Below are 25,844 nucleotides of genomic sequence, written 5' to 3'. Positions count from 1 at the left end.
GAAACAAGTAAGTCCAAGGTCTATATGTAGTACCAAATAAATAACTTGTCAGATACATGCACACATCCATGTACTTAATACTTACATTATAGATACCTCTTTTTTTTCACACTAATTTCAGCAAAAGCTAAAAATTACACTTTGTTATAAGAAATACAAAGCACATCTCAAAGCTTTTCACTTTAAAGAGTCAGGATTTTTATAATTTCAAAAACATATTGCTAGAGACTTTGCTAGCATCTATTGCTACGTCATTTGTCATCTTAAAAGCACACTAATCTTGGAACATAAACAGAAGCTTCCTAATTTTTCAGCTGTAAGGAAAGTCCTCTATTGCCTATGCCTTTCTCCTTTCAGCAGGCAGCTGCTGCATACAACAACAAAAGTGATAAAACTGAGTTCTTCCTAACTGAGTCCTGGAGTTAATGTGCAATGAAAGCACAGGCAATAGGCTTGTCTTTCTGTACAAGTTTAGTTGGTTGGGTTTTTTAACCCCAAAAGATTAAGTCAGCATTCAGATGTGCCAGTAAGCAGGCATACAGTAACAGCTTTTTGCATCTTGTAGGTTTACCTTAGCTCTATTCACCACAGCTTTTTTATATTAATAAAATACGATAAAATTAACAAGATATTTCAAAGCACCTACTAGCTTGCAACAATTTTTCTGTGGTGAGAAAAGTGATTTTTCTCAAGAGCAGAAACATAAAGGGCCACCAAGATAATTAGAAGGATGGAGCACTTCTCCTATGAGGAAAGGCTGAGAGAATTTGGATTGTTCAGGCTGGAGAAGACAAGGCTTCAGGGTGACCTAACTGCAGCCTTCCAGTACCTGAAGGGAGCCTCCACAAAAGATGGAGAGAGATCTTTGAAAAGGCTAAGGAGGAATGTTTTTAAACTGAGAGTATGTTTAGATTTAGATCTTAGGAAGAAATTCTTTGCTGTGAGGGTGGTGAGACACTGGCACAGGTTGCTCAGAGAAGCTGTGGATGCCCCATCCCTGTTTAAGACCAGGCTGGATGGGACTGGGAGCAACCTGATTTATTGGAAGGTGTCTGTGTGCATGGCAGGGGAGTTTGAACAAGATGATCTTTAAAGGTGCCTTTCAACACAAACCATTCTGTGATTCTGTGACCAGGTCCTTGGCAACCAGCCCCAGCTGGCCCTGGGTGGCCCTGCTTGAGCAGGGAGGTTGGATCAGGTGACCTCCAGAGGTCCCTTCCAGCCTCAACCATTCTGTGATTCTGTGAAAAAAGCACTATACAGACAGCAAACAGCCCTAAGAGACATGTCGTGATCCATTCATTCTAATTTAGTGCTGGAAAAAATAGTGCCAATGGAATGATTTCTCACCTTTTACATTACAGACTAGCCTAGTCTTCCTAACACCTGAGCTGTTTCCCCAGTCTCTTTTAAACCCAGCTTCTGCTGCCATGACCTTGCTCTTCTCACGTCCTCACAGTCATTAATGGAGAGTGCAACTACTGCTGCATCAGACAAGGTTACCATCACTCTTCTCTAGAGGTCAAATCCCTGGGCTCTGAGTGAATGGTTTTCTGTTGACCCTGAGGCAAGTACATGCAAGGTCTAACTCTTAATGACTCCTGTAAGGGAAAAGCTAAACAATCCAAACAACCAAATTAACAGAGGAAATAACATGGATATGTGCTGGCTGGACTTCCAGTCTTGCAACAAAACCAGCAAAAAAGACAAGCAAATAATAGCAATAGACACTTGTAGTTTTATAGCACACAACCATTCTTGTCACCAGAGCATATATTCCTGGAACCAAATATATCCAGGTCTAAAACTCAAGTCTATTCCTGGAAAGGTACAAAGTAACCACAGTTTAGCAGAGGACTCAATACCTCTGACATACTTTCAAGAGGGCTAAACTTACTCTTCCAGTGCTTGGGTTTTGCATCTGTGGAGGGCCAGATTGCCTCTGTGTGTTACCTTCCAGTACTAGTACAGCACCACTGAAAGAACTCTTCATTGAAAAAGTGAAGCTGTAGCTCCAATTAATGCTACAAAAAGTATCTGAACCACAGTCGAAAAGGATAGAGCCTGCAAGTAGAGGTTTATCACAGCATTAATCCACGGGTCATGTTATTCATTGGCTGAGAGATCACAAGGATAAATTTAATCTGCAGAATTTTACACATACTTAGAGTTCTTATAAAGTTCAAACCACAGTCCTTCTCTTGCATCCATTTAAAAATTCTGGCTGTCAGTTGTTGGAAGTCATCTGAAACATCATTTGTCATCATTGCATGATAATCTTTTTTTTTAAGTTACTCCAAAGTGAATGCCCTCTTTACACTATTCTGTATCAGGACTCATTCCCCTAAAGCAAAGACATTTAGAATTAACAGGTATATTCTGTATCTTCTGAGCTGTTAACAGGAACATCCAAAAAACAGAAAAAGCTTGCACCGTTGCTCATGTTGTTCCTCCAGAAAGTCAAAGCAGTGACCAGTGCCACAAAACCATAAAACAATGAACCTTACATACTGCCCAAGACCTTATTACATTCAAGGAAGATGCTTTATGTATGCAAATGATACCAAATTGGAGCAGAATTAGGTCCCAAATCTGAGGAGAAATAAAGGACAAAAATACCTTCAGAGTTTTACCATCCCTCTGCTTTTTTTCTCTTCCTTTTGAGTTTTCTTTTTTCAGTACTTCAGTCAGAAGGATTATATAAAGTGTCTAAGAAAGATTTCAATGAGCAAGGGGAGGTAATGCACAAGCATTAGGTACGTACACGATATGAAGGAATACAAACTGATCTGGGAGGCTCTACTCAGTATGGCTTCACTGAACACATTAGGTAGTACCCATCTTACCTGAATTCCAGGACTTCCCTAATAAATCTCAGAATTGTTGGGGTTTTTTCCCAAAAATTGGACAGCAGTATCCAGGAAACAAGTAATATTTTCTAACAGGGTGAAAATGAGGGTCCTTTGATTTCTTTTTATTTTCTACTTGATACCACCTTCAGCACAACTGTAATTTTCTCTTCAGTTGTCTCCAAGCGCAGGCTCACAAACTTCACACCACAGCTGTTCTCTACTTTTGAGAAACAACCACCGGAGCCAACTCATCCAGGACCCAAATGTCAGCTGGGAAACACGTAATACCTAAAGCAGGAACAATTCATTTGCTGCATAAAATATTTGCAGAATGACTGCTAATGGGAACTGCAGTTCCAAAGGCACCAGAGAACCAAGTTCTCCAGAGTTGGCAGCCTACTGTCAGCACCAAAGCCGAGTTAAATATTTGCAGTGCTACATAAGTAAAACTAAAGTTATTCAAACAATATGAATCACACTGGTGGAACAACAGTAGGGATTAGAGAGTCTTTCTTACAGGAGATGAGGAAAGGAAGCAGCAGGGAAAGAATGGCATTTCAGGGCTTTTTAGAACTCTCACAAGTGTGCAATTGCCATATGGAAGACAATGTGTGACTACAATTTTAGCTGTAGCATAAAGATTCAGAAGAGGAGACCTAAGTGAGGTCTGTCTGGTTTCCTCCATTCTAAGGTCAAAGGCTCTCCACAGAAAGATAACCAAGAACTGAGGGGAGGAAAAAAAAAGAAGAATGAAATACTTTTAATGATTTATTCTGCTTGTGAAAGCTGTACATCAGAAGAACCTTCTCACTTCAAGAATTTCCTTTCTATTCCTTATAAAAGGGCAACTCAGCACAATTGAAACAATTCTGAGATTTTTTAAGCTTTTAATATTTTTTTCTTTCTAATCGAAAAGTAAAAAAGTAAAAATGCTAAAGAAGGAAGGTCTCCAAAAGCCTGAAACTCCACTAATTACATTTATTGTTTACTTAAATTATTATTGTTGGGAGGGAAAGCAGAGAAGGGAAGTTTTCAGTTATCACCAAAGTACTTACTGAAAAAAACCCTCTCTTTTTAAAGGACAATGGCATTTTCATTACGATGAGCTTTAGCACTTGCCATACGTAACAGCGTCTGAAAACCACGGCTGGAACGCTCAGTGCCTCTGATTCCGCTCCCAGTAGCTGGTGTGGGATCAGGTGTTCCAGGAGTCTGACTCTGCAGTTCACCAGCAAGGACCAAATCTGCAATACTTCAGGAGAGCATGTCAAGCAGCTCCCAGCTCACACAGCTGCTGCCTGAAATAATACTGTCCTACCCCTCCATCACCTACCACGCGCTCCTATCACACTGCAACAGCCCTGCTCTCTGCCTGAGAAAGTTCCAATGCATGTCAGGTCCCACACTGAGCAATCAGATTGTGGCAGCAATGCATTTGCACACACTTTTACTATCATCCAGTATGAATTAACTGCCATAAAACTTCTGCTGCAACAATCAACTATTGTCCCCAAAGCACTGCAATTTAAAGATATCCCAATCAATGCACAATAACTTTCCATTCTTCATCTTCTATATACACAACTGCCAAGGCTTTCACTTCCTTCAAGAAGGAATTATTAACCTGTATGACTCATTCTGCGCAAATATAAATATACATCTAATTATAACAAGATTTCAGCCTGACCTGTCTCTTAGAAATTCAGATAAACCTGCTTAACTGAGTTCAACAAACAATTCAAGATCTGCAAGAAGGTATTAAGTGCTTTTATATGCTAGACTTTATGCTGCTACGTTATCTGCTTCAGTATAATACCACAGGCCTATAAAACCTACAACACACAAATAAATTTGTTTGCCTCCCATCTAAAATGGATGTTTGCTCATGCAGCCATTCTATGGTAGATGTGCATGGGATAAAATCCCACACAATTGCTATTCCCCATGGCTGCTCCCCACTGGCTCAGGCTCCACAGCCCCTGAACACACACTGTCTGCTCGCCAGGCCTCTGACACCAGAGACTCTACTACTATGCAATTTCTCCAAGACTTACAAAGCTGCTGCGGCCAGAAAATGGAAGTGAAGAGAGCTGTCAGATTAGGAAAGTAGCTGCAAAATACAGAGAGGCCTGAGGGAAAGGCTGAAATTAGTTTGGAGAGGCATGCGAGTACAGCAGGAAGCACTGCAGATTCCTGTAGCTAAAGGAACAAACCAGCAGCTTCGGATTAGAGCTGAATGCTGAGAAAGGAACACCCAGTTTCTGGTTTTAGAAAAAAGCATGGCAAATCTGTGCTCATGAGCCTAACATTAGTGAGGCAGTCTAATGTCTACCAGCTCATCTGGGTGATACACCTATTAAAGCATTCGCTTTCCTTAAATGTTTCTTAACTTACTGCTTGCAAGGAATAGAGGTCCTTGGCAGCCTAAACTGTTCTGTCAATCTAAGGATATTGAATTACTTCAGAAGAGGCATATGCCATAGCTTCTGGCTTGAGAACTTAAAAAAAAGTATTGGATTATCAACACTGATAAGGCTGGATTCAGAACAAGGCCAAAGTCCTAGTGCAGTCTATAATTAAACAGTTCCCTTCTTATTTTGAAAAAAAAAAACCAAACCAAAACAAACAGAAACTACCTCTTGCTCAAGAGTTTTAAAAACAAAAGCCACTTGAGAGAGGAAAATTAAATCAACACAAAATGCTGCCAAAAGGGAAAATCCCAAGGCATACATAGGATCAACACCTTCCTCAAGCAAAAAACCTGCTCTGCACGATCCACTCCTGTGTCTGTAAATATGGAAGAAATCTGGAATGCTTCAAACTCTGCCTTCCAATAGCAAAGTGCTGCATATTCCTAATGTAGCCCCTTAACAGGCTCACAAAATCCTCAAGGCTCTCCTAATACCATCTGAGGTTGCCCTGCCTGTTAATAGCACAAGTTGTCTAAATCCAGTCACCAAACATCTGGCACAAGTTCTCAACTTCTCCTGTTATGGAAACATATACATATATAAAATAAACATGATTTCCCATCATGCTGCCCTCAGACATAAGCTCTAAGTGATGCTGTATCCCACTTACATAGGCATATCATCAACTGCACTCTCAAAACACAAGAGGGGATAATTAAACTCCTTACAGAACAGGTCCAGCGCAGGCAAGCGTGAGAGGATTCTCCCTGCAGTGACTCAGACCCCTATTGACCAATGGGCCTCTGAATCAACAGTTTCATCTCCAAGAAGTGAAACCCTGGCAGAAGTTCTGAGCGCTTGTAGTGCCTGGCTGGTGTCAATTATGCTGAGCACTGGAAGCAAGGAGACCACCTTTGTGGACCACAAGCTGAAAAAAGCCATGAGACAGTGGCTAATTTGTTTATCCTCCTGGGCTATATTTGAGCTGGTGATTCATCCTGTCTGTCTTACTAATGACTCCTTCAGCTCATCATCTCAGCCACCTTCCCCAACCTCCAGAAGTCTTCAGAATTCAACTATTACTCTACACACACTTGAAGATGAAAAATTCTGCTGTTGGCCAGAAAAGACAATTCTAGCACTTGGAACATATACAGTTTTTAAATTTTAAAAGCTCTCTAAAATCAAAGCATAGCGATGTTACAGGGCAAAATTATGTGTGGATTCCCTACAACATCAATTTCTGTCCTGGATTTTCCTGCTGAAGGCATTAAATGTTCACCTTTGTCCACAGAAGAAAAGCAGTAATCACTAATTATACTTTTAAAATATGTCACTAGAGCTATTCTGTTTCTCAAGATGTTGCAGCAAACTTCTTCAGTCTAAAACTTTTCCTTTTTGGTCTCAAGATGCTTCAGGAATCTCTTCTGTTATGCTGAATTATAACTATAAAAAGTTATTCTTTGAAGTCTTTCTTAGATTTATTTGCTTGCCAAGAACTCAAAAATAGCTGAACAAAGCAGCAGCTACAAAGTTAGCTCACTATGAGGAAGCATCTGTGCTGTTTTCATTTTCTTGGCTTTTTGGGTGGGGAGGGTTATTTAAATGGTAAGCAACTGCTGTGAAGGAAGAGAAAAAAGACAACTAAACAAAAACCCCACACTGAGCAAAATCTTCCAAGTTTTCATATGATAAAGCATTACAAAGGTCCACCTCTTCTATGATAATGTTTAGTGAGTAGAATGGCCCAAAACTTCCCTGTGTTTACTGACCAGATATCCAAAAGAAATCAACAACAATGTTAGCAAAGCCTGCCCGAATAACTTGATCAGCCATCTTAGAAATGTTTCCTCTACTGAGCACAGGGACAGGGAAAAAAAAAAAAAAAAAAACAACAAAACCAGAAAGAATAAATCAAATAAACTGTCCCTCTCATGGCAAAAAGCTCACACACATGATGTATCTTGAAATTTCTGGAAGTGTCTTTACCTTTGCTCCACTAGAAATACAGACACTGAATCAGAGTGCACCACTCCAATAGCAGCTAGAATGAGAACTGCAACATTGTCACCCCAGAAGGTGAAGAAATTCACTGCCCACATGTGTGCATCTTTGCCTCAGAGCTGCATCTGTAAGTTACAGAAAGTGATGGTGACACATAATTGGCATACAGCTCCCCAGTCTTCTCATTTTACAGCAGTTCTTGGCAAGCACACCATACCAGGAACATGCTTAAATTGCTAATTAATAACAGACTTGTCTTTGGGAGGGTGGGAAAGGGTTAATCTTTTAATTGAGCAGTTCCTACAAAACAGAAGTAAATAAGAAACATTAACTTTACAAACCACGAGTTTCTTTCGGTCTGTACTCAAACTAATACAACAGGCAAAGCATTTTATTGATTTTGACTCAAAACAGGCACCACTATTCCTAACAAGAGAATACTCTCTTGTTTTTCCTGAGCAGTTTACAGGGGGATTAACCAACCAACCCAATAAAGCTGGGTGGGAACTCATATGAATGGAAACTTCAGCTTCATATTTGATACCTAGATCTTGGCCAGGGTACGTGGGAAATGGAATAATTCCTTTTTATGGGACCCAGATTAAGCTGCAATATGAAAGGGGTAGGGACTAAATACAATAACATGACCCAGCTGAAATGTTATTCATTCACTTGCAAAATACACAACTGGAGTATAAATAAGACTTAAATAGAATGCAATGTCACTAAAACAAACAATATTTAGGGGCAGCTCAATGCTAATGCATATCTCTCACTTAGAACATTATCAGTGAAGTTTTATGTTCTTACTGTGATTTTTTTTTTTTCCACCCCAATCAGTGCTTCTGAGGAGAAAAGACATACAAGGGCTGTGAGTGGAGTTGTGAGGACTGATTCTGCAGTCATCCCTGAATATGGCAAATAGTGAGTGATTAACTCACCAGTCACCATAAAAGAAACTTCACTCAAGGTGAATGGCAATTGCAGAATCTGTCCAGAGAACTGAGTACTTCACATTCAGTGTGTATATTATGAAATAGTCTTACCTCAGTAAGAGCGTGCAGCTGTCCTTTATGCACACAGACACCCATAAACCTACAAGAAACAAGAAAAGAAAAGTGGTTTGGGCTTTTTTCCCCCCTCTTTTTTTTGTTCTTTAAAGAAACTAATATAGGATACAGCAAAAAAGGAGGTAAGAGAAAAAAAATCAGCCTCACAGACACTGCATACCTCACCACTGATTATTCAAACACCTCAGCACAAAACAAAACCATATATCTACACTACAGTATAATTTGAATTAGCAATTCCAAGAGAGCACAGGAGACAGCTCAACCTCAAAATGGAAAGTTACTAATTTGACTATAAGCAAAGGCCAGCATATGATTTATGCAGAAAAGAAGTCTCAGAGTCCTATTTTAAGGAAGTTTAAGCCAAGTAATCCACTGTTGGCCTGCGTAAACAGAAAATTACTTCCCTTTGTATTTTGCTGTTTAAGCATAAAGATGTTTCTTCCTATCCCATTCTTAACCAATCAGGAATATGAGGGCACATGTAATTTATACTTCCCCTCCCCAAACTCCTCTTTCCAACACTTGGATAGAAGCAAGTTTCAATAGTATCCCTTACACGCACATTCCACAAGCGTTGCCTACACTGCACAATTTTCAGACTCCTGCTGTTAATAGTAATGATTGCCACTCTCAGTTTGTCTGGAAAGCAACAGGATGTGCCACAAACAACTGAAAGCTCATTTTTACCACCTTACAAGCTGAACTTAAAAGTGACAAAATGCAAATTAATACTACTAGTAAACATCTCCCATGAGAAAGTTCAGTAAAGCTGAAATTTTAAACACTTTAGAGCCCTCCCTGCATAGTTCAAGTGTTCATTCTTTATAGATTAACTAATTCTCAGATTTAGCATTTAGATTTGAGTCTCAGCAAGCAGAAGCAAATTGTCTGACACTTCCATAATGTTCAGAAATTTCCATTTTGCAAGTAAGAGGTAGACATGTACGATCTCATTAAATGTGATGGAATCTTGTGGACAACAACTCAAAGTAAAAAGACCTTTTATATCCTGAAACACTTCCGAATTTAAAAACAAAATGATGCAAGACATGCAGTGCTAGTTCAGCTAAGCTGCTTTTGAAGAAATGAATGATCCTCACTGTTCTCTTGTCTAACAGCTGACTGGTAAATTACAAGCAGCCAAGGAAAAATAATATAGGTAAAGTCCTTTGCATAAGCTGAGCTGTGGAAATCTGTTTTTATAACCAAAGAAGCAGCAAGACTTGTATTAGAATTTCTACTGCCTGCTCTCACCTCAAACACTCAAACAACATTCCCTGAATATGGGGATTTTTATTTGAGAGACACTGAAAATCTGATTCCTCTTGTTTAATGTGGAATCATAGGGCATGATCAAGTCCTCAGGCGAAAGGGAAGAAGCTTCTTTTAGCTATACCATCTACTCAAAACATTGCTCCTTCTGAGTTTTATTTCATACAGCAATGGACATATAAACAAATTTGTAAAGGAACTGACAGATTAAGCTTCCTGAAATGAAGAAACCAAGACTTCTATAGAGCAGAAATCTATTTCTTAGTGCATTCTGAAAGTATCCAGAGCTATCACGCATGGTGTTAATGGCTTTATTCACAAGCAAAAATGGAAAGCACACCAATATTAATTCCTCTATAAGACAAGTATTTTTAAAGTATTATTTTCTCTATTAATTACACAAAGTTAACCTGCTATGACAATGTTTTGATTCAACAAAAACTGAGATTAAGTAACTAAAAATAATGTTTTCATCTACAGATCAACTCCTCCTTTGTAAAGGTCTATCACACTACTTACAAATTAAGAATTCATTGTATTTGACTTAATTCCAAAATACAAATGCATTTAAGAATTTATCAAAATTTTGGAAAAATGTGATTTCTTGTCTCATCTTTACCAAATAGGAAAAACATCACTGTCACTTAAAGACTGGTAGAACTTAAATGTTTTCTGCCAGCCTATTTTGGTCAAGGGAAGTCTCAATGGAAATATATTCATTACCTTTGTGAACTTATGCTTAAGGCAGCAAAGACACATTGAATCAAGTTACCAAGAGTGAGAGCTAAAAATTCTCAAATGCTTAGGATTTCTACTAAGAATCAAAAAGCAAAGCTCCATATCATGATCACGTGGAAAAAAACAAATGTATCTTTATGTCCATTTTTTAAACCCCACATATTTAGAAACTATTACCCAGGAAAAGAGAGACCAAATACACTGATAAAGACAGAATTAATGAGCTTACAAGCAACATACTGAAGCCATTTAAACTTTGTGTGAATGAATCTCAGTTTTCAGGCTCTGGAAAATAGATTGATAGAACAGACCTAGCAATCCAGATTCCTGGAAAACCTCTGCTTTAGCTGTTTTATCAAGCAATAATGAGCCACTTGGTTAAGCCAAGAACTGCTACAAAACATTGCTGGAAAGGATTTTCACTAAAAGATAATACACCCAGCTGCTACCGAGAAATACAATTACCAAGCAAGATTTAACATGGTTTCAATTTCTGAGATTGCCCCAGATGAGATTCCAAGTTCTGTGCATAGGAAGCTGACATGCTGGTCCAGCACAGCTGACATTATTCCTGTTGGCTAGACACACTGTCTCCTGAGCCAAAATGTGCTTGTAGGTGAACCAGCAGAATGTCTTGTCAGCCAAAGGTTACACTTCCTATAAGCATTTCTAGCTGGAAGCAGCTCCAGTAAGCAAACCATCCACAAAACAGGAGATCACTTGCAGATTTAAGGAAGTTTATTTTCAAGACAGTGTATCTGGCCTTATCAGCAAGCTGAAACACTTCCAAAATCTGGTTGGAAAAGTTTTCCTAGAAGCTGCAAAGAGGATGATACTTGAGTCCAACCGACTAAATACGGTGCAGCACATATCCACTACCAAATAGTTTCTAACAAATGTCAGCAATCTATGCACATGTTGGAAATCTCATTTTATAAACAATCAAGCTGGAAACCCTGTCCTCCTAAACAAAACCAAGAGAAGTCTGGATATTTCTTAGTCCTTCACAGCGGCTACAAAAACTACTTTCAGTTCAGTCAGATGGCATGGGAGAAAATCCCAGACAGAAAAGAGGAGACTAAATACTGTAGCCTCAGTCTGCAATCTTTGCCTTAATTTATCAAGCAAAACTAATATCCAGATGATACAGCCTCTGTGGATATCCAGACACTGAACACATGCTTCCAGTTAAAAGAACTTCACTGGGACACATTCCTGTTCTGTGGATAAACCTGGGGCAGCTACAGTTCAACAAAAGAAATCAATGCTCTCCAAAATTTACTGCTCACAATGAGAAAATTCAGCACCTTGAGAACATTAAACAAAAGAAACAAACCAAACACCAATGCAAAAGCCTCTAGTACAAGCTCAGTAACAGAGACAAAAGGTCAGAAGACACATGCTTATTTCATTGCACTGACTGTGGGAGAAGGAAGAGGGCAAATAAAAATATTGTCTGCATTAAGGCCCTCCTTAAAGGTTCAGGCATCATGCTAGATTAAAAATGTATTTTAAGTTTTCTACACTTGCATCTTGATTCTCGACAGAGGTAAGGCACTTAATCTATCATTTCTGTAACATATTATACACAACACATACAGCCTCTCTTCTGCTGCCTTGCACACTGTATCTCTACAATATTCCTTTTTGATAACCACGTTACCCAAAGAGAAGCAAAAGCAATTTTCTTTCCTGTTAAAGCACTGTTCAGTACAGGAGAAAACATGTTAAAAGACAAAATCTGTCCTTCTGGCTATTGTAACAAAGTCCATCACAAGCAATTTTCCTAAAAGGAAGGTTTGAAAGGATAAAACTATACACACAAAAAAACCTCCTGGTATTGTGTTCCCAGGGTAATAGATTTGTCTCAGAGAGGCTGAAATAAAATTCTCCTTGAAAGGAGTTCATGGAATATGCACACAGTGTGCTTATTTGTGTGCCTGCACACACAAGAAGGTGGATTTAATCAATGAGTCAATCTGCCTGCATGCTCACAGCCAAACACGCAGCAATACCTCCAAGTGCTCCCATGAGAACACTTAAGACATGAGCTAAGACTTTCTGTGTACAGAATGTTTTAAATTAAGTCCCCGAGGTACAGATCAAATAAAGAAATACTTCTTCATGCAAACAATAGTGATATTAAAGACTGAAATTCTATCTTAAAATTGAAGATACACTAATTTATGAGACAGCACAAGAGATGTAGAATCATTGGTAGCACACCACTTCATTTGTATGAGAAAAACACATCTGTAAGATATTACCAAAAAAAGAAACTCTATCAGGTCTCTCAGGCTGTAGCCTGAAGGCTCCCAAGCTCAGGACACAAAGATGGAGATTTCTTGAGTCCCTTCCAGACCTATTTTCTTACTTTGATTTGGGTAAAAACTCATGACTACAGCAGCACATCAGCATTTTCAGAAAAGTAACAAAATAGTAAAACACATCTACAAGCATACACCAGACCTTTCATAACCATGGTACTTTATCTAACCCAACCCTTGAACAGCGCTGCACCTTAAATAGGACACAAGCTAATAAGGAAGTGGAGAAATCTCCAAACCCCTGTTTTCCCTAACCCCAGTAATTACAGTCTTGCCATGTATCAGCTAACCTGTACTAAAGTGGCCATAGTAAACATCACGTGGTACAAACCCCGACCTCAGCTCACTTTTCCACACCTCCTCTCACCATCTGTCTGAGGGAAGATGTGATAAAACCAACATATCCCACATCCAAGGCAGGAAGAAATGTAGATCAGAGGTAGAAAAGCATTCTAATTCTCCATGTTTAACTTGTATGCAGGAGTGAGATGGAGACAGGAGATGAGGTTGATGGTAGAAACAGAAGAAAACACTCCTTGAACACCATTCGTCTGCTTCTGCCCTGTCCACTCCCTAAAATGTCCCCAACCTGGACCCTGGGGAAAAACCAGCAAACCAGAAAGTTTATAACAAACACCAGACAGTGACTGAACAAAAAATTACTACATTGTAGTTAACACCTACTCTTGTCTCTAGAATCACATCTGCCAGCTGAAATAGGAAACAAGAGGAAGGGAGACAAAAAGCCTCCCAAATCCCCTATTTTTTACCATCATGCCTATGTAGTTGCAAGAGCTGGAGTCTATTCTAAAATAACCTTAACAGACTGAAAAAGAAGTCCAATTTTTTGCCAAAATAAATCCTCTAATAGAGGGTAGAATCTCATTTTCTTCATGGAAAATACATTAGAAACTTGCATATACACATATATTTGACCACTGGAATCTTTATGATCCTACCATGGGGACGGCAGACTTACTGAGGACTTGGTAAGTGAAAACTAAGCTCTTCACTTACATCTCTCTTCTAATCAAGATGGATCTATAAAGCTGGCCAAGAGCAGAATTTGAGTGCAGAAACACTGAAATGAGTGTGGAGATGTAAAGTTAGCCTTTCACTCCATGGTGAATAAAGCCTAAATACCCAGACCAGTACTTCATCAAGTAAAACTGAAACTCACCAAGAGAAACTTCACCCAATTCCATCTCCTCAAGATGCACAAAAGTGTCAGTAAGGTAAAAACACAGAAGTGCTTTTAAGTAATCTCTACCAATCTAAGGCATGGAAGGAAGTCAGCAACTACTGACAAACTCACACTCCACAAGAGTGACCAGAGTCTGGATAAAAACCTCAAAAGGCATCTGTAACTCTGAAAAGGAGTTGATATCGACAGCATAGAGGCAAAAGCAGTTTCAAATAGTCAGCAATATTTATTAGTCACATCAGTGCAATCAACAGCAAGAATACCAAAATCTTTGCGATAACATCTTGAAGTTAACTGTGGGCACATTGGAATTGACAGCTTGTAAAAAGTTGCTATATATTTTAGAGCATTGGCAAAAGGATGGGTTTTTTAATCACCCAAAGATAATGATGATTCTGGGCTACCAAATGCACTATGAGGAGGAAGAACTTCTCCTTTCCATAACACTTATCTATATAAACTACAGAGGAGCTCTCGGACAAAAACACCCATTCAATAACAATTAAGGATGTTCAAAAACACAACCACACTCCCACCTTGTAAGGTTTTAGTGTACTAAAGTAGATGCCTCGTTGCTGAATCTGACATTCGCTTTCTAAAACAGTAACTTTCTATCCTACACATATTGAAATGGTTTGAGAGCAGATTTTGGAGGCTGTAAAGCCAGTATTTATCCAGTTTCATAATTTTACAAGCCATTTGATAGCAGAGCAACTCACAGCCTTCACTTGCTTCAATTAACCACTGTACAATATGATCTCAACATTTCAGCCTAAGAAACCATTACTGTCCATACTGGCTAGCATAAGGAAGGAAAAACTTGTTTACAGTGGAAGTTAACAGCAGGTAGTCCCAGAGTTCAGAGGAGATGAAGCAGCTCAGAGATATGTAAAAATCAGAGAACACCTTCAAGGCATGAGGAGGAGATCCAGTGGCGAATTAATAGAGAAGTGAACTTGATGCTAGTGACAAAACTCAGTAACGTAGAAGAATTTCAAAGGCAAAAAATTAAGTGAAGAAAAAGTAAAGAATACTTAACAGCAAACTGAGATAGCTCATAGCCCCTGGAGAAGTTATATATTAGAACTTCTTTGAAGAGGATGTTCCCTCTAAATACTAATACAAGCTTAAATTTTCCCAAAAAAAAAAAAAAAAAAAATCCCAGAAAATGTTTCAGTGGGAACACATTGCTGTAGAACATTTTCCTAAAAACCTTTCAGCAGTACAACTGCAGCTGCTCTTATCTGACAGCACAATGTTGTCAAACAAGCAACACAACCTCCCACCACTTTAAGCATAAATTACCATTAATTATTATTTTTATGTGTTTCTAAAGAGGGAAACAGGTTATTTCACAACTAGTAGAAGCACCAATGATTTATAAGTTTATGAAACCTAAATAGAGAGGCTTGCATGTGTGTGTTTATATACAGGTATATACAGACACATAGGCAGGTAACATCTAAGAGGGACAAAATCTTCTCCCAGACATAAAGTGGAAACACTGCAGTAAAAATTAAACAAAAACTTAAATGACACATCATTAACACACAAAGCCACCAAGTTATCTCCTACACAGAAAAGCAGTAGTTTTTATTGTGTATATATTCAATAAAAAACCAACTAATACAAAATACAGTTTTCTTGTTTGCATTTCCTGTAGGAATAACTCTGCTCTCTGTAGCAAAGGGACTTACCCAGCAGATAAGAAAAAAGCCTACATTTTTTGAAGAAGCTTCAAATTAAGCAATTCATAAATCAAATGCAGTATATTCTAAACAAGCCATGCAAAGATATACCATTTCTATTTAAGTAGTTAATTTCTGATGTATTCACTCATAACTGCTTACTTGAGCACAAAAAGAAAGATTTCTCTGTCAGTCCTGGGTAATAACCGGAAGAACAAATGAAATTCCTTTTCTGCTTCATACATAAATCAATACATTATTGTTCTTCCTTCAGGACCATCTGTGTAGCACTGCTGACTTCAAATTATTCATAGGCTGTAAGGCCAGAAGGGACCCGTACATCACAAATATGATCTCTTTTACTTCACGAGACTCCTAAATTTCAGCAATTACTCAGGACTGAGCACAGTAATTTTTGCTCTCAGCAACACCTCTAATTCCATTCAAGAGAGGGCAGGGTTACATTTAGGTACAACTGAATGATTTTGGCCTGTCAATATATCCCTTTCCTACTTTCCCTCATCCCAACCCAATTAAATTCCTGATTTTGAACAGAGCTGTAGAGCTAGATTATTTTTTTAAGTAAGATTTACCAACCACACAAAGCTGATTAGAAAACTGATGAAGTTGGTGATTCTGACAATGTCAATCTTACTTTGGAAAGTTACTCTTTCCACAAACCTTACTAAAAAAGGAGCTTTAGCAGTCCTCCAGGGTCATACACTGCTTATCAAAGGATTTAGAAAAAAAGAAATGAAGGAAAAGATGTGGGGGATATATATAAGACACAATTAATGATCCTGAAATCTAAACAACCAGAAAGATGATATAATTTAAATTAAAACAACAACAACCAGAAGGAGGAGTTGTTTGGAATGCACCTGACCTTGGAGCAGAGAAAACTAAGAATTGTATTTAGGGATAGATTACTATAAAACTTAAATAAATATATTATGATAAAACCAATGCAGTTTGCTATGAGTAAGAATTCTTTAAGTTCACAGGTTTATGAGGTGTTAAGAATAATAGAAAACAGACATGAACTAAAGGAGTGCTCCTAACAGATATTTCAAATGCTTCTGACACATCCTCATAAATGCTGAAGGAAACACATAGGACAATATTGTTAAAAATCAGTTGATGAAGACTGAGATAGGATTTCAAGGATCAGAAAATTTGGTTCTAAAGGATTTCAGTAATCAGTATTATGTCTGTACTACGTAAAAGAATGGTAAAGAAAAGGAAATTAAGTAACAGAGTTCACTGTGTCTCCAAAACTTTTCAAAAAGAGCTGAGATCAGAAATGGATGCCAGGTGTGCAACAGCAGCTTAGGAGAACTGACCATTTGATGCACTGTCATCACATCTTTAAATTTCATAATGTTATGGCTTCAGCCAGTTATGTTAATTGCTTGTCACATCACCACAAAAGAGAAACCAAGACTAAAATGGTTTAAGAAATCACAAGATACACATTGAAACATTTTGGATTTGCATGCAGTAATCTAATGCAAAGCAAGAACCTCCCTTTTCCTTCCAGAGCGTATAAATTAGATTCGTTCAGCTCTAGCTTCTTCAGTCCTTCTTATCCCATCTTGCAATACTGCAGCAAGAAAATCATAAAAACTGGGAAGCAGACCTAAGAATATGAAGCAGCTATGGCACTTTGCATTGTTAAACTTTAAGATTAGGAAGCATAAGTTAGTTGAATAGTGTTAAATTTGCAATAACTTAAATTCACAAAAAGAAGCTAAACTTCACTCTCATCATCACACTCATCATATCATTTTATTGATTCATCAGAAATTTAAAATGTGAGCCCTTGTTTTTCTCTGGCATAAATTACTCGTTACTGGCAAACTCCAGACACAAAATCATGTTCATGTTTGGGTTTTTTTCTCTTAACTCTTCTTCTTCTTCCCATTCACCTATTAAATTAGCAATTGATCCTAACACATTCACAACACATAAACCTACAACAAAAAATTGCTAAATAAAAATTGGAAAGAGGAGAGCCGTGCTAAAGACAACTTATCTCTATATGATTCAGAAAAACGCCAGTGTACCTTAAGATGTTCGGATGTGAGAGTCTATTCATAAGTTGAACCTCTTTCAGCATGTTTGCTCTGTTGCTGTTCAGTGTGTTCATCTTCAAAGCCATTACCTGGTCTGAAGTTCTGTGCCTTACCTATTGGATAGAAACAAAAAATGGTAAGGATATGGACTGAAAGACCGAAGAACCAGTATTGTTGTAGTGCAGTGTAGAGATCCTTCATGACAAAAGTGATCCATACACCAATTTCTGCAGTCTTTACCACAGAGATGACTCTCTGTAAGCTTCCTATGCAAATGTGAAATGGCATTTTGCTCTCTTCTTGCAACTCATGATGACAGAAGGCTTGAGAAGTTGAAAAAACTCCAACTATTAGCTTCTAAGTACAAGGGAAGGAAGCCATCTGTCCACAGAGAAAAAACTTTCCCACTCCAAGACCTATGAAACTTATCTTTATTGCACCCATATCTTTTTTTTGCCCCTGCAGTGGTTGCTGTCGTTGTTCACAGAATGCTTTATACGAGGATCTGTTGCCTACAGTTACGAGGCAGATCTTGGAGGTACTCAGTGTTTACTTCTGAAAATAGACTATGATCCAGCTTCCATATCCAGGGGGCTGAAAGCATTCCTGCCAGCCCTTGCTGCAAAGCAGAGAGGTTCCTGCACAGGGGATCACCTCACCCAGGGTGTCAATAGTGGCTGTAGAGCATCAGCAGGAAAAAGGATTTCTCTGGCAACTGCACAGCAGAAGTTCAGCGTGACTTTCCCCAGTCAGAAACGCAGGACTGTGGCCATTTTTAACTTGGTACTCAAACTAGCCCATCTGTCAAGTGTTATGTAGATGTGTGCTACTGTTGGAAAGAATATGTCACAATAGTGTAAGGCCTGCCAATCCTTTGAATTTCCTTGCAGTTGGGCAACCCCACACCCATACTGGTAGTATTCATGGAAGTTATGTTCCCATTTTCTTCCTACATCAATACCTGCAGCTCAAACAGAAAACATGTATTTCTCAAAACACTGAATTACCCCCCATGGCAAATTCATGTATGTTTACAGAGATTAGCTTAGGAAGGTCTGTGTTCCAGGAACTTAAGAGTCATCAGCTCTCTAATTTAAAACTGAAATCAGCATTATGACTTAAATACATACAAACTACCTACATTTTAAACAACAGCAGCCTGTCCCCTTTTATTCCAGAAGACTGTTCACCTTTTCCAGCAAGAGGCTCCTTTAGCTGTGTTATGAATTACAGAAACAACTGAACCCATGATAAACAGATGTAAGAAGAAAATAGGATATGGGTTTTGAAGGTAAGGCTCCCTGGTAGCTCTGAGGCAGCAAGTGATACCTATTTTCAAATTTTATTTGCACACCACTATCTGCAAGAACAAAGGGCATATTTCATCTAAACATTCTCATCTAGACACAAAGCCCATGAATTCAGCACAGGGATGTACAGGGAGAAAAGGGTGTCACATTTCAGGTGTGTGTCTGGTTTAACACTTCTAAGTTGCCTCTTCCCGTCCTAGTTTCAAGTATAGGGTAGCACTGGAAACACCCCAGGTGAGTGGTAAAAAATACCCAGGCACTGAGTAGAAAAATAGTCCTCAGATGCTTTTCCTTCTGCTTCCCCCCTGCTTGTGTACGAGCTCCTCAAACGCCTCACCTACAGTCACCCAGTAATCCCAGTGCAGGAAGGATCAGGGAAAGGGAGTGGAGAAGGATACAGAAACCAGCACTGAGTAGAAACCAACAGCAAGTTCTCAAGCATGGGACTCCTCCTTTCTGTGGTAATATTGGTTTTAAAATAAAACTGGTCGAACTACAGCTTTAGTGCATTACAACAAGATAATCTAGAATCATTCTCAACACAACCTGTCTTGCTTGTTTGGCATGCGGATTGGTTTTAAGCAGGATGATTGCATGTTAAGTTGATGAGGTTTATTGTTACTTGCCAGGTTTCTTGTGTCAGTTCTGTACTTTCATTAATTTTTAATTTTATCTAGCCAATTTGAATGAACAAACTAAGTTGGACAGGTCAATGTATACACAGAGACTTATAAAACATTTTAACTATACCTTAGGATTTATTAGCAGTAAGGCCTTGGGTGAGGGGAAAAAATAAAAATGTTTTCCTAGACTTAGAAAACTTCAATGTACATTTAAATAAAGAAAAAAGGACTATGCTTTGAACCTATACACAGCAGCAGCTAAATATTCCTTTGAGACAAAGGTTAGGAATTTTGGGTGTTGTGGTGGAGTAGTTTGGGTTTTTCAGGGAACAGGAAAGAATTTGAAGTCACTTAATCCCTACAGACAGAGATGCTCTCAACAGAGCTTGCTCAGAAATGAGCTTTCCACCAACAGAGAAGCTTCAAGGTCTGCCAAAAGGGAACTAATACAGGTAGAAAGTGATCAGGAACTCAGATGCAATGTGGTCTTAAAAAAGCACTTGCTTTCTCATTAACTCTGCCAGCTACCTCTTAATCTCTTGCCCATTTCTGTAACTCACTCATTTTCACAACAAAATTTCCTGCTCTTTTGCCTCAACTCTGAGGTAAAAGTAGAATTTACCAGAGGATCTTTTTCCTTGTTCAGACTGCTTTTCTTAAGGTAAGGAAACCTCAGAAAAGAAGGTGGGCAATTGCTTAGGTCACCGTGTCCTGCATTCTTCCTGGATATTCAGGACTGATATGCAACAAGAGGTGGTCAACAACTGCTTCTCAAAAGTCTGACTGTCCAAAGCACTAATTGCACATCCAGAGAAAACTGAGCTGCTTTCGCAAAGACAAAAGTTTTCATCCTCTGTTTTAGGCTATCCTGCAGTCTTTCCAGGCTTGACAGACTGAACAAGGTTCATTGGCAAGGTCAGCAGGCTTTTCTTTTATTTGTTTTATAAAATCACTTCTCCCATGCTTGGAAATTTCTCGAGTTTCCTACACATAGAACAGCATATTCTGTCCAATTACCTAGTCTCTAAATAGTACCCAACACTGCACTATGTTTTGCTTCACTTAAAGGGACACAGTAACACCCGCAATTTTATCTGAAGTTCTGTATATTGTTCTGATGTTGGAGGATGTATTCCTGCAAGATCTATCAGAACAGGAAAATTCCCAATCAAACCAAAGGAGAGATAGTTACCCTTTAAGCAAGAAGGAAGAAGCAGAACTGGAGGTGAGAGGGCATCTTTCTCAAGAGGACAATACTTAATATTATGAATAGTATCAAGTATCAGTTTATAAATTATGGAGTACAATGCTAATCACTTGGAATATACCTAAGACTAATTACGTTCTCTCCTCTGAAGAACAACTGGCAAAGAGCATTTCTATGGCAAGAACAAATTGACAACAAGGAACTGAGAGATTCTGTCTTTAAGGTCTCAGTCAAACTCGGACTCATGAACATGGAAGGAACCATCAGCTCTGCACTCCATGCCTACTGATCCATCAGTCATACCCCAGACAAAATTTGTGTCTATCCTGGCATGCCTTTCCAAAGCCCTGCAAAACTGTCTAGTTCTAATCCTTCTCCTTTCAGGCCACCTCTGTGCCGTAAAACATGGAAGTGATGTTTCAACCACCTGACTCCAGAAGGAAAACGAGTAAATATTTTGGCAATACTGCTGATCCAATTTAACATTTGTTTACAAGGCAGTTTGCCTCAGGCATATGCCTGTATACTCAACATAAACAGGGATTCACTCATGCAATTCAAACCTCTCACTGATGCAACTTGCAGATTGCTGTGAAGCTTTTAAGCTGTCGACATTATTATTAATTAGGGGCCCTTGCATATCAGACCAAATAACCTTTCAGCAATGTCTGGATCACGGTGTCTCTGCTTAGAAACCTTCTGACAATCCTACAGCTGCTCGCACACGCTTCCAGCTTCTCAGTCTGCTTACCTATGTGTGTGACTCCATCTCCGAGGTCACAGTAACCAGATATTGCTCTCTGTTTTATTGCTAACAGGCAGTTAAACTGTCCCTTTGCACTCTGGTTCTCCTAGGACCAAAGTACTTTGGACTTTGACCTGGCTATGGTTACCGGCGTGGTTCTGTTCACATCGCACCATGTTCCGATTCTTACCCCTTTCTCCAGAAGAAAGTGGGAAGTAGAGGAAGTCATGGATACAAGTAAAGAAATAGTGATGCATTTAAAGGTAAATTTAAAAGTAATCTCACAACAGTGATTGAGCAGGATCACATTCCAGAGAAGTAGTTACTATATAAAGTTCATGAAGATTATCATGCAAAAATTGGTGGGTTTACTGTTCAGCTCAGTGTTTAGCTATAAAGTTCTTTATTACTAAAAAATTAAATATATTTATATTATTCATCTATTACATCATATATGTCTGTCATGGTTCTCTGAAAATCCAAACATTTATATTACTTCCACTTTCCGCTGGACTGAAGGGTAGGTATTTTTAAGCAATAGCTGAAATCTAGCCTGATTTCATCTTTCACAAGGCCTTTTCAATCTCTATTGACTGTACCTTTCCAGGTGGCCCTGGGATAAACATCTGAAGAACATTTCCTAATACTGATATTGTAAATCTGCCAACACAACTTTCAGCTGTGCTCCTAGTTTTTCATTGCATTTTCATTATTTTCCAAATCATCATTATATAGCTGGAAGTATTTTGTCACAGTTCTCTTCCAAAACTTCATTTAACCGCTTTCCAGTTTTTCCTTACCTTCCCCTCTTCTGGCATCCAGCCTCGCAGCTTAAATACATTTACAGATCTTTACTTATACAGCCTACTCCATAAAATCATGTTGCTGCTCTAGCACACACATCAATTTTTTGTTTATTCTTTTACACACCTTGGTCTTCATCTGGCCATTTCACCTTCACTGTCATGTATCCAAAACACCATTTTAAAAGCAGTCCCCTCTGGCCCAAATACTTGAACTTCCTTGAGTTTGTTTCTCTGTCTTCATTTGATTTCTCTTTGATGAAAAGAGATGAAGACATTCCCTTAGCTACCATTCTAGGCCATTTGCACTAAATGTGCTACACAGTTTAATTTTGATTGACCGAGTTAACAATAAAGCTTGTGAGGCACATGAGATGGTAGAAGTAATCACTGTTAAGGAGAAAAGGCATCATCGTATGAGTGCCTAGTAAATGATAGGGAAAAAGTCTTTCACGGGGAAGCTGACCAGCAATTTGGCTCTGACACAAAACTTCTCTCAAAAACAGACTATTTCCTTGCTGTGACAGTAGAAGAAATCTTAAAAAAAAAAAAAAATAGGCTCAGCTGTATTTTATCCAAGTCTCACAATCGAGCTCCCAAGTCATCACACTTACAGGGACCTATATTCATGCCTCGAGGACGAATGTGTTAGAAGAATGCCTTAACTCTATGGCTGATTGAAAAAAGCTCCCTTCAGCAAAGAAGATAAACCAGTTCTTCAGCTCAGTTCACAGTGGTTATAAATCTGTAACCTGAAATGTTTTTCTTAACATTAAAAGGTACCCACTGTCAGACACACATATTCATAGTAGTGATGCCTATATCAAATCAAAAATTTCACATCACTAGGAAATTTTGCAATGACAAACAGAAGCTGAAAGAAATACACCAGTCCAGATAATACTAAGCTGCTATGTTGATGCCAGAGATGGGCTGTGGCTGTTTTCAGAGCAGTAATACAGAACGTCACCATACTACAACTTCTTGCAGCAAGAGAGAGACTTGCCAAATGTAACAAAACTCTGCCAAATAAAACTAGTCAGCATGTGTTACAAAAGCTTTAGCCCAGGTTCAGAAGATCTACCGAAACTAGGCACAAAATAAACCCCCAAACCTTTCAAAAGCCTGGCAGTAATTGTGATTCTACTAATTTCTAATACTAAAAAGAGTTGAGAGAAATACACAGAAAAGACTGGAGATGTACAAAAGCTCAGTATTAGTCAAACTAATTTGATAACTTCAGTAATTTCTAGCACCACCAATTCAGCAAGGAAGTTCAATTACTAGAGAATATTCCACACCTATGGTCAAACAAATTCTCTAATTTTTTCCAAACTAAAGTGAACTTCTAATTAGTAAGACAGCACTACCATTGATACTTTGTAAATCCATTTGTGTGCCAAAAAAAGCCCGCAGTTTTTCTTTTGTATTTTGTTTTTCTTCATTGCCTACTGTAATGTAGAACCAGGGCCCAAAATAGAGCACTCTTTTGTTTTAAACAAGCCATTTATTGATAGGAATCTGTGGACATATCTCTGCCATTAACTTGATCTCAATCAAGCCATAAAGGCAAAAAGAGACTACAGTCTTATTTTGAGAGAAAGCACAAATTCATCAGAGGACTATTGTTCCACAGTTTGAGATGAGAAATAAACAGGCACAGCCCAGGGTGGGGAAGTTGACTGATTTTGTAGCCAGTTCAGCAGAATGTAACCATATAAACTTTCCTCTGCAATCTGGGACATGGAACACAGACACTGGGTAAGCAGTTTTACCACAACCTCAGTAAACAGCTCAGCCATGTACCTTATACCTGAGTAATATCATAGTCAGGACAGAAAAAAATAGTTTGAAGTCCATAACTGAGAGCTTATTCCTAATTTTCAGTGTTGGCTATCCTCAGCTCACAGAGCAGCCCTGAGCAGTCTACTTTCTTTTTTTGTTACCTAACTGTTCTATAAAATTGAGGTGATATTATCTACCTGACAGAAAACTGGAAGATTGACATCTGCAAATGACTGCTGTAACATTCAAAGATAATACATAATCAGATACTGTATCTGTGTTCCTAAATTCCCATTTAATTTTTAATTCTTGTGGTTAAATATTTCCCATGTTACTATGGGTTTATCCTGTATGAAAGATAATGATACTTACATAAACTGCAGATGTTTTTGAAGAAAAACAATGCTTTGGACTGAGTTTTCATGACACAGAAATTTTGTCTTTTAACCCTTACAGTATATGAACAGTTTGGCACTGAGCACACAGTCCCCCCACTACACCAATAATTTCATCATTGGTATTCAAACACATTTATGGGGTTTCTTTTCAAAACCATATGGGAGCCTTGACAGAAAGTTCTGTTCGGAGCAAAAATAATTTCCTTAGAATTCCTTTATAAATCTTTCGAACAAGCATTGCCATGCATGAGTACGGAAGTCTGTCTCACCTCTTAGAAGAGAGCCCATGGACACACAACTGTTGCTATTAGAAGCACTTAGAACGTGATCACAACCACAAATAAAAAGAAAGCAGGGAGCAGGAAGAAGCTACATTTTGCTTATTTGAAAATACTTCAGCTTTTATAAATTGATACAATTAATAACTTTCAGGTTACAGCCAAAACCAAGTAATTTCTTGTTATTTAAGCCTTCATGAAACTGCTCTTCTTGAGAACTAGGTTCTTACACAAGCAGCTAATTAAATATGCCATGCAATTTCTTATGTCTCATCATGGCCTGTAAATGCTAGGAAGCACAAGAATTGGATTTGCAGGACTTAACTGCAGCAGCTCATGTGAACAGTACAAAGCAACAGCAGTGAGTCAGTGTTAGACACATTGTCAGCTACGGATTAGCTAACAAAGCAACGCTGTCTCGGTATCGATCACTCCGGTGGATGGTTCAGAGCTCTGTCCTCTCCTCAACCCCTGATGCCACCAGACCATCAAACAGAGCTCTGCCCTGCAGAGCTGCTGCCAGAGCAAAGGGCCCTGCAGCCACCCCAGAGCACTGCCAGGCTGTGCCAGGAACAGTGAGGATCAAGAGCTGTGGTGACTCCCAAACACAGGAAACACGAGGACAGCGAAGAGGTTCCTACAGTCTGGCTACGGCCTCAGCATCCATTGAGCAAGAAGTTTTGGACCACTTGCATACAGAATACCAACAACTACTGCAGGAAAGATTAAAAGAAGCCCTGTCATACAGGCTTTGGAGTTCCTTTCTCTAATCACTTCCAATGGCTGTTAAGGAGCTATGGAGAAGCATTCCCTATGGATCTGAAACTGTAAGCATCTCTTTTTTGTTAGTGCCATCAACAGCAACTTGCAGTTCTCATTTTTTACATTTCATATTAGGCAGTAACACACATGCGCTTGTGTGTATTAACATCACAGACACTCCCCAGGCACAGGCAGTGAAATCCATCACTGAAATAGATTTAACTTTCCCCTGCTGCCAACACCAGTAAATAAAGAGTCCGAGAGAGGTGCCTCAGAGACGTCTCACAAA

At 38.8% G+C, this 25,844-nt stretch overlaps 1 protein-coding gene across 3 annotated transcripts in view; it reads right to left on the bottom strand.

Moving 5' to 3' along the window:
• Positions 1–25,844, bottom strand: part of TESK2 (testis associated actin remodelling kinase 2) — a 79,119-nt gene that overhangs the window by 35,695 nt on the left and 17,580 nt on the right. For all 3 annotated transcript variants that reach the window (XM_040072639.2, XM_058421719.1, XM_040072640.2), the window contains exons 3-4: positions 17,636–17,757; positions 8,314–8,362 (exon numbers count right to left, since the gene is read on the bottom strand). In XM_040072639.2, the coding sequence (XP_039928573.1) occupies positions 8,314–8,362; positions 17,636–17,757 (171 nt within the window). The remainder of the gene's footprint in view (positions 1–8,313; positions 8,363–17,635; positions 17,758–25,844) is intronic.

The sequence above is a fragment of the Hirundo rustica genome, chromosome 9 (assembly GCF_015227805.2).
Source record: "Hirundo rustica isolate bHirRus1 chromosome 9, bHirRus1.pri.v3, whole genome shotgun sequence".
NCBI classification, from domain to species: Eukaryota; Metazoa; Chordata; class Aves; order Passeriformes; family Hirundinidae; genus Hirundo; species Hirundo rustica.
This window is presented reverse-complemented; position numbering and strand designations above follow the sequence as displayed.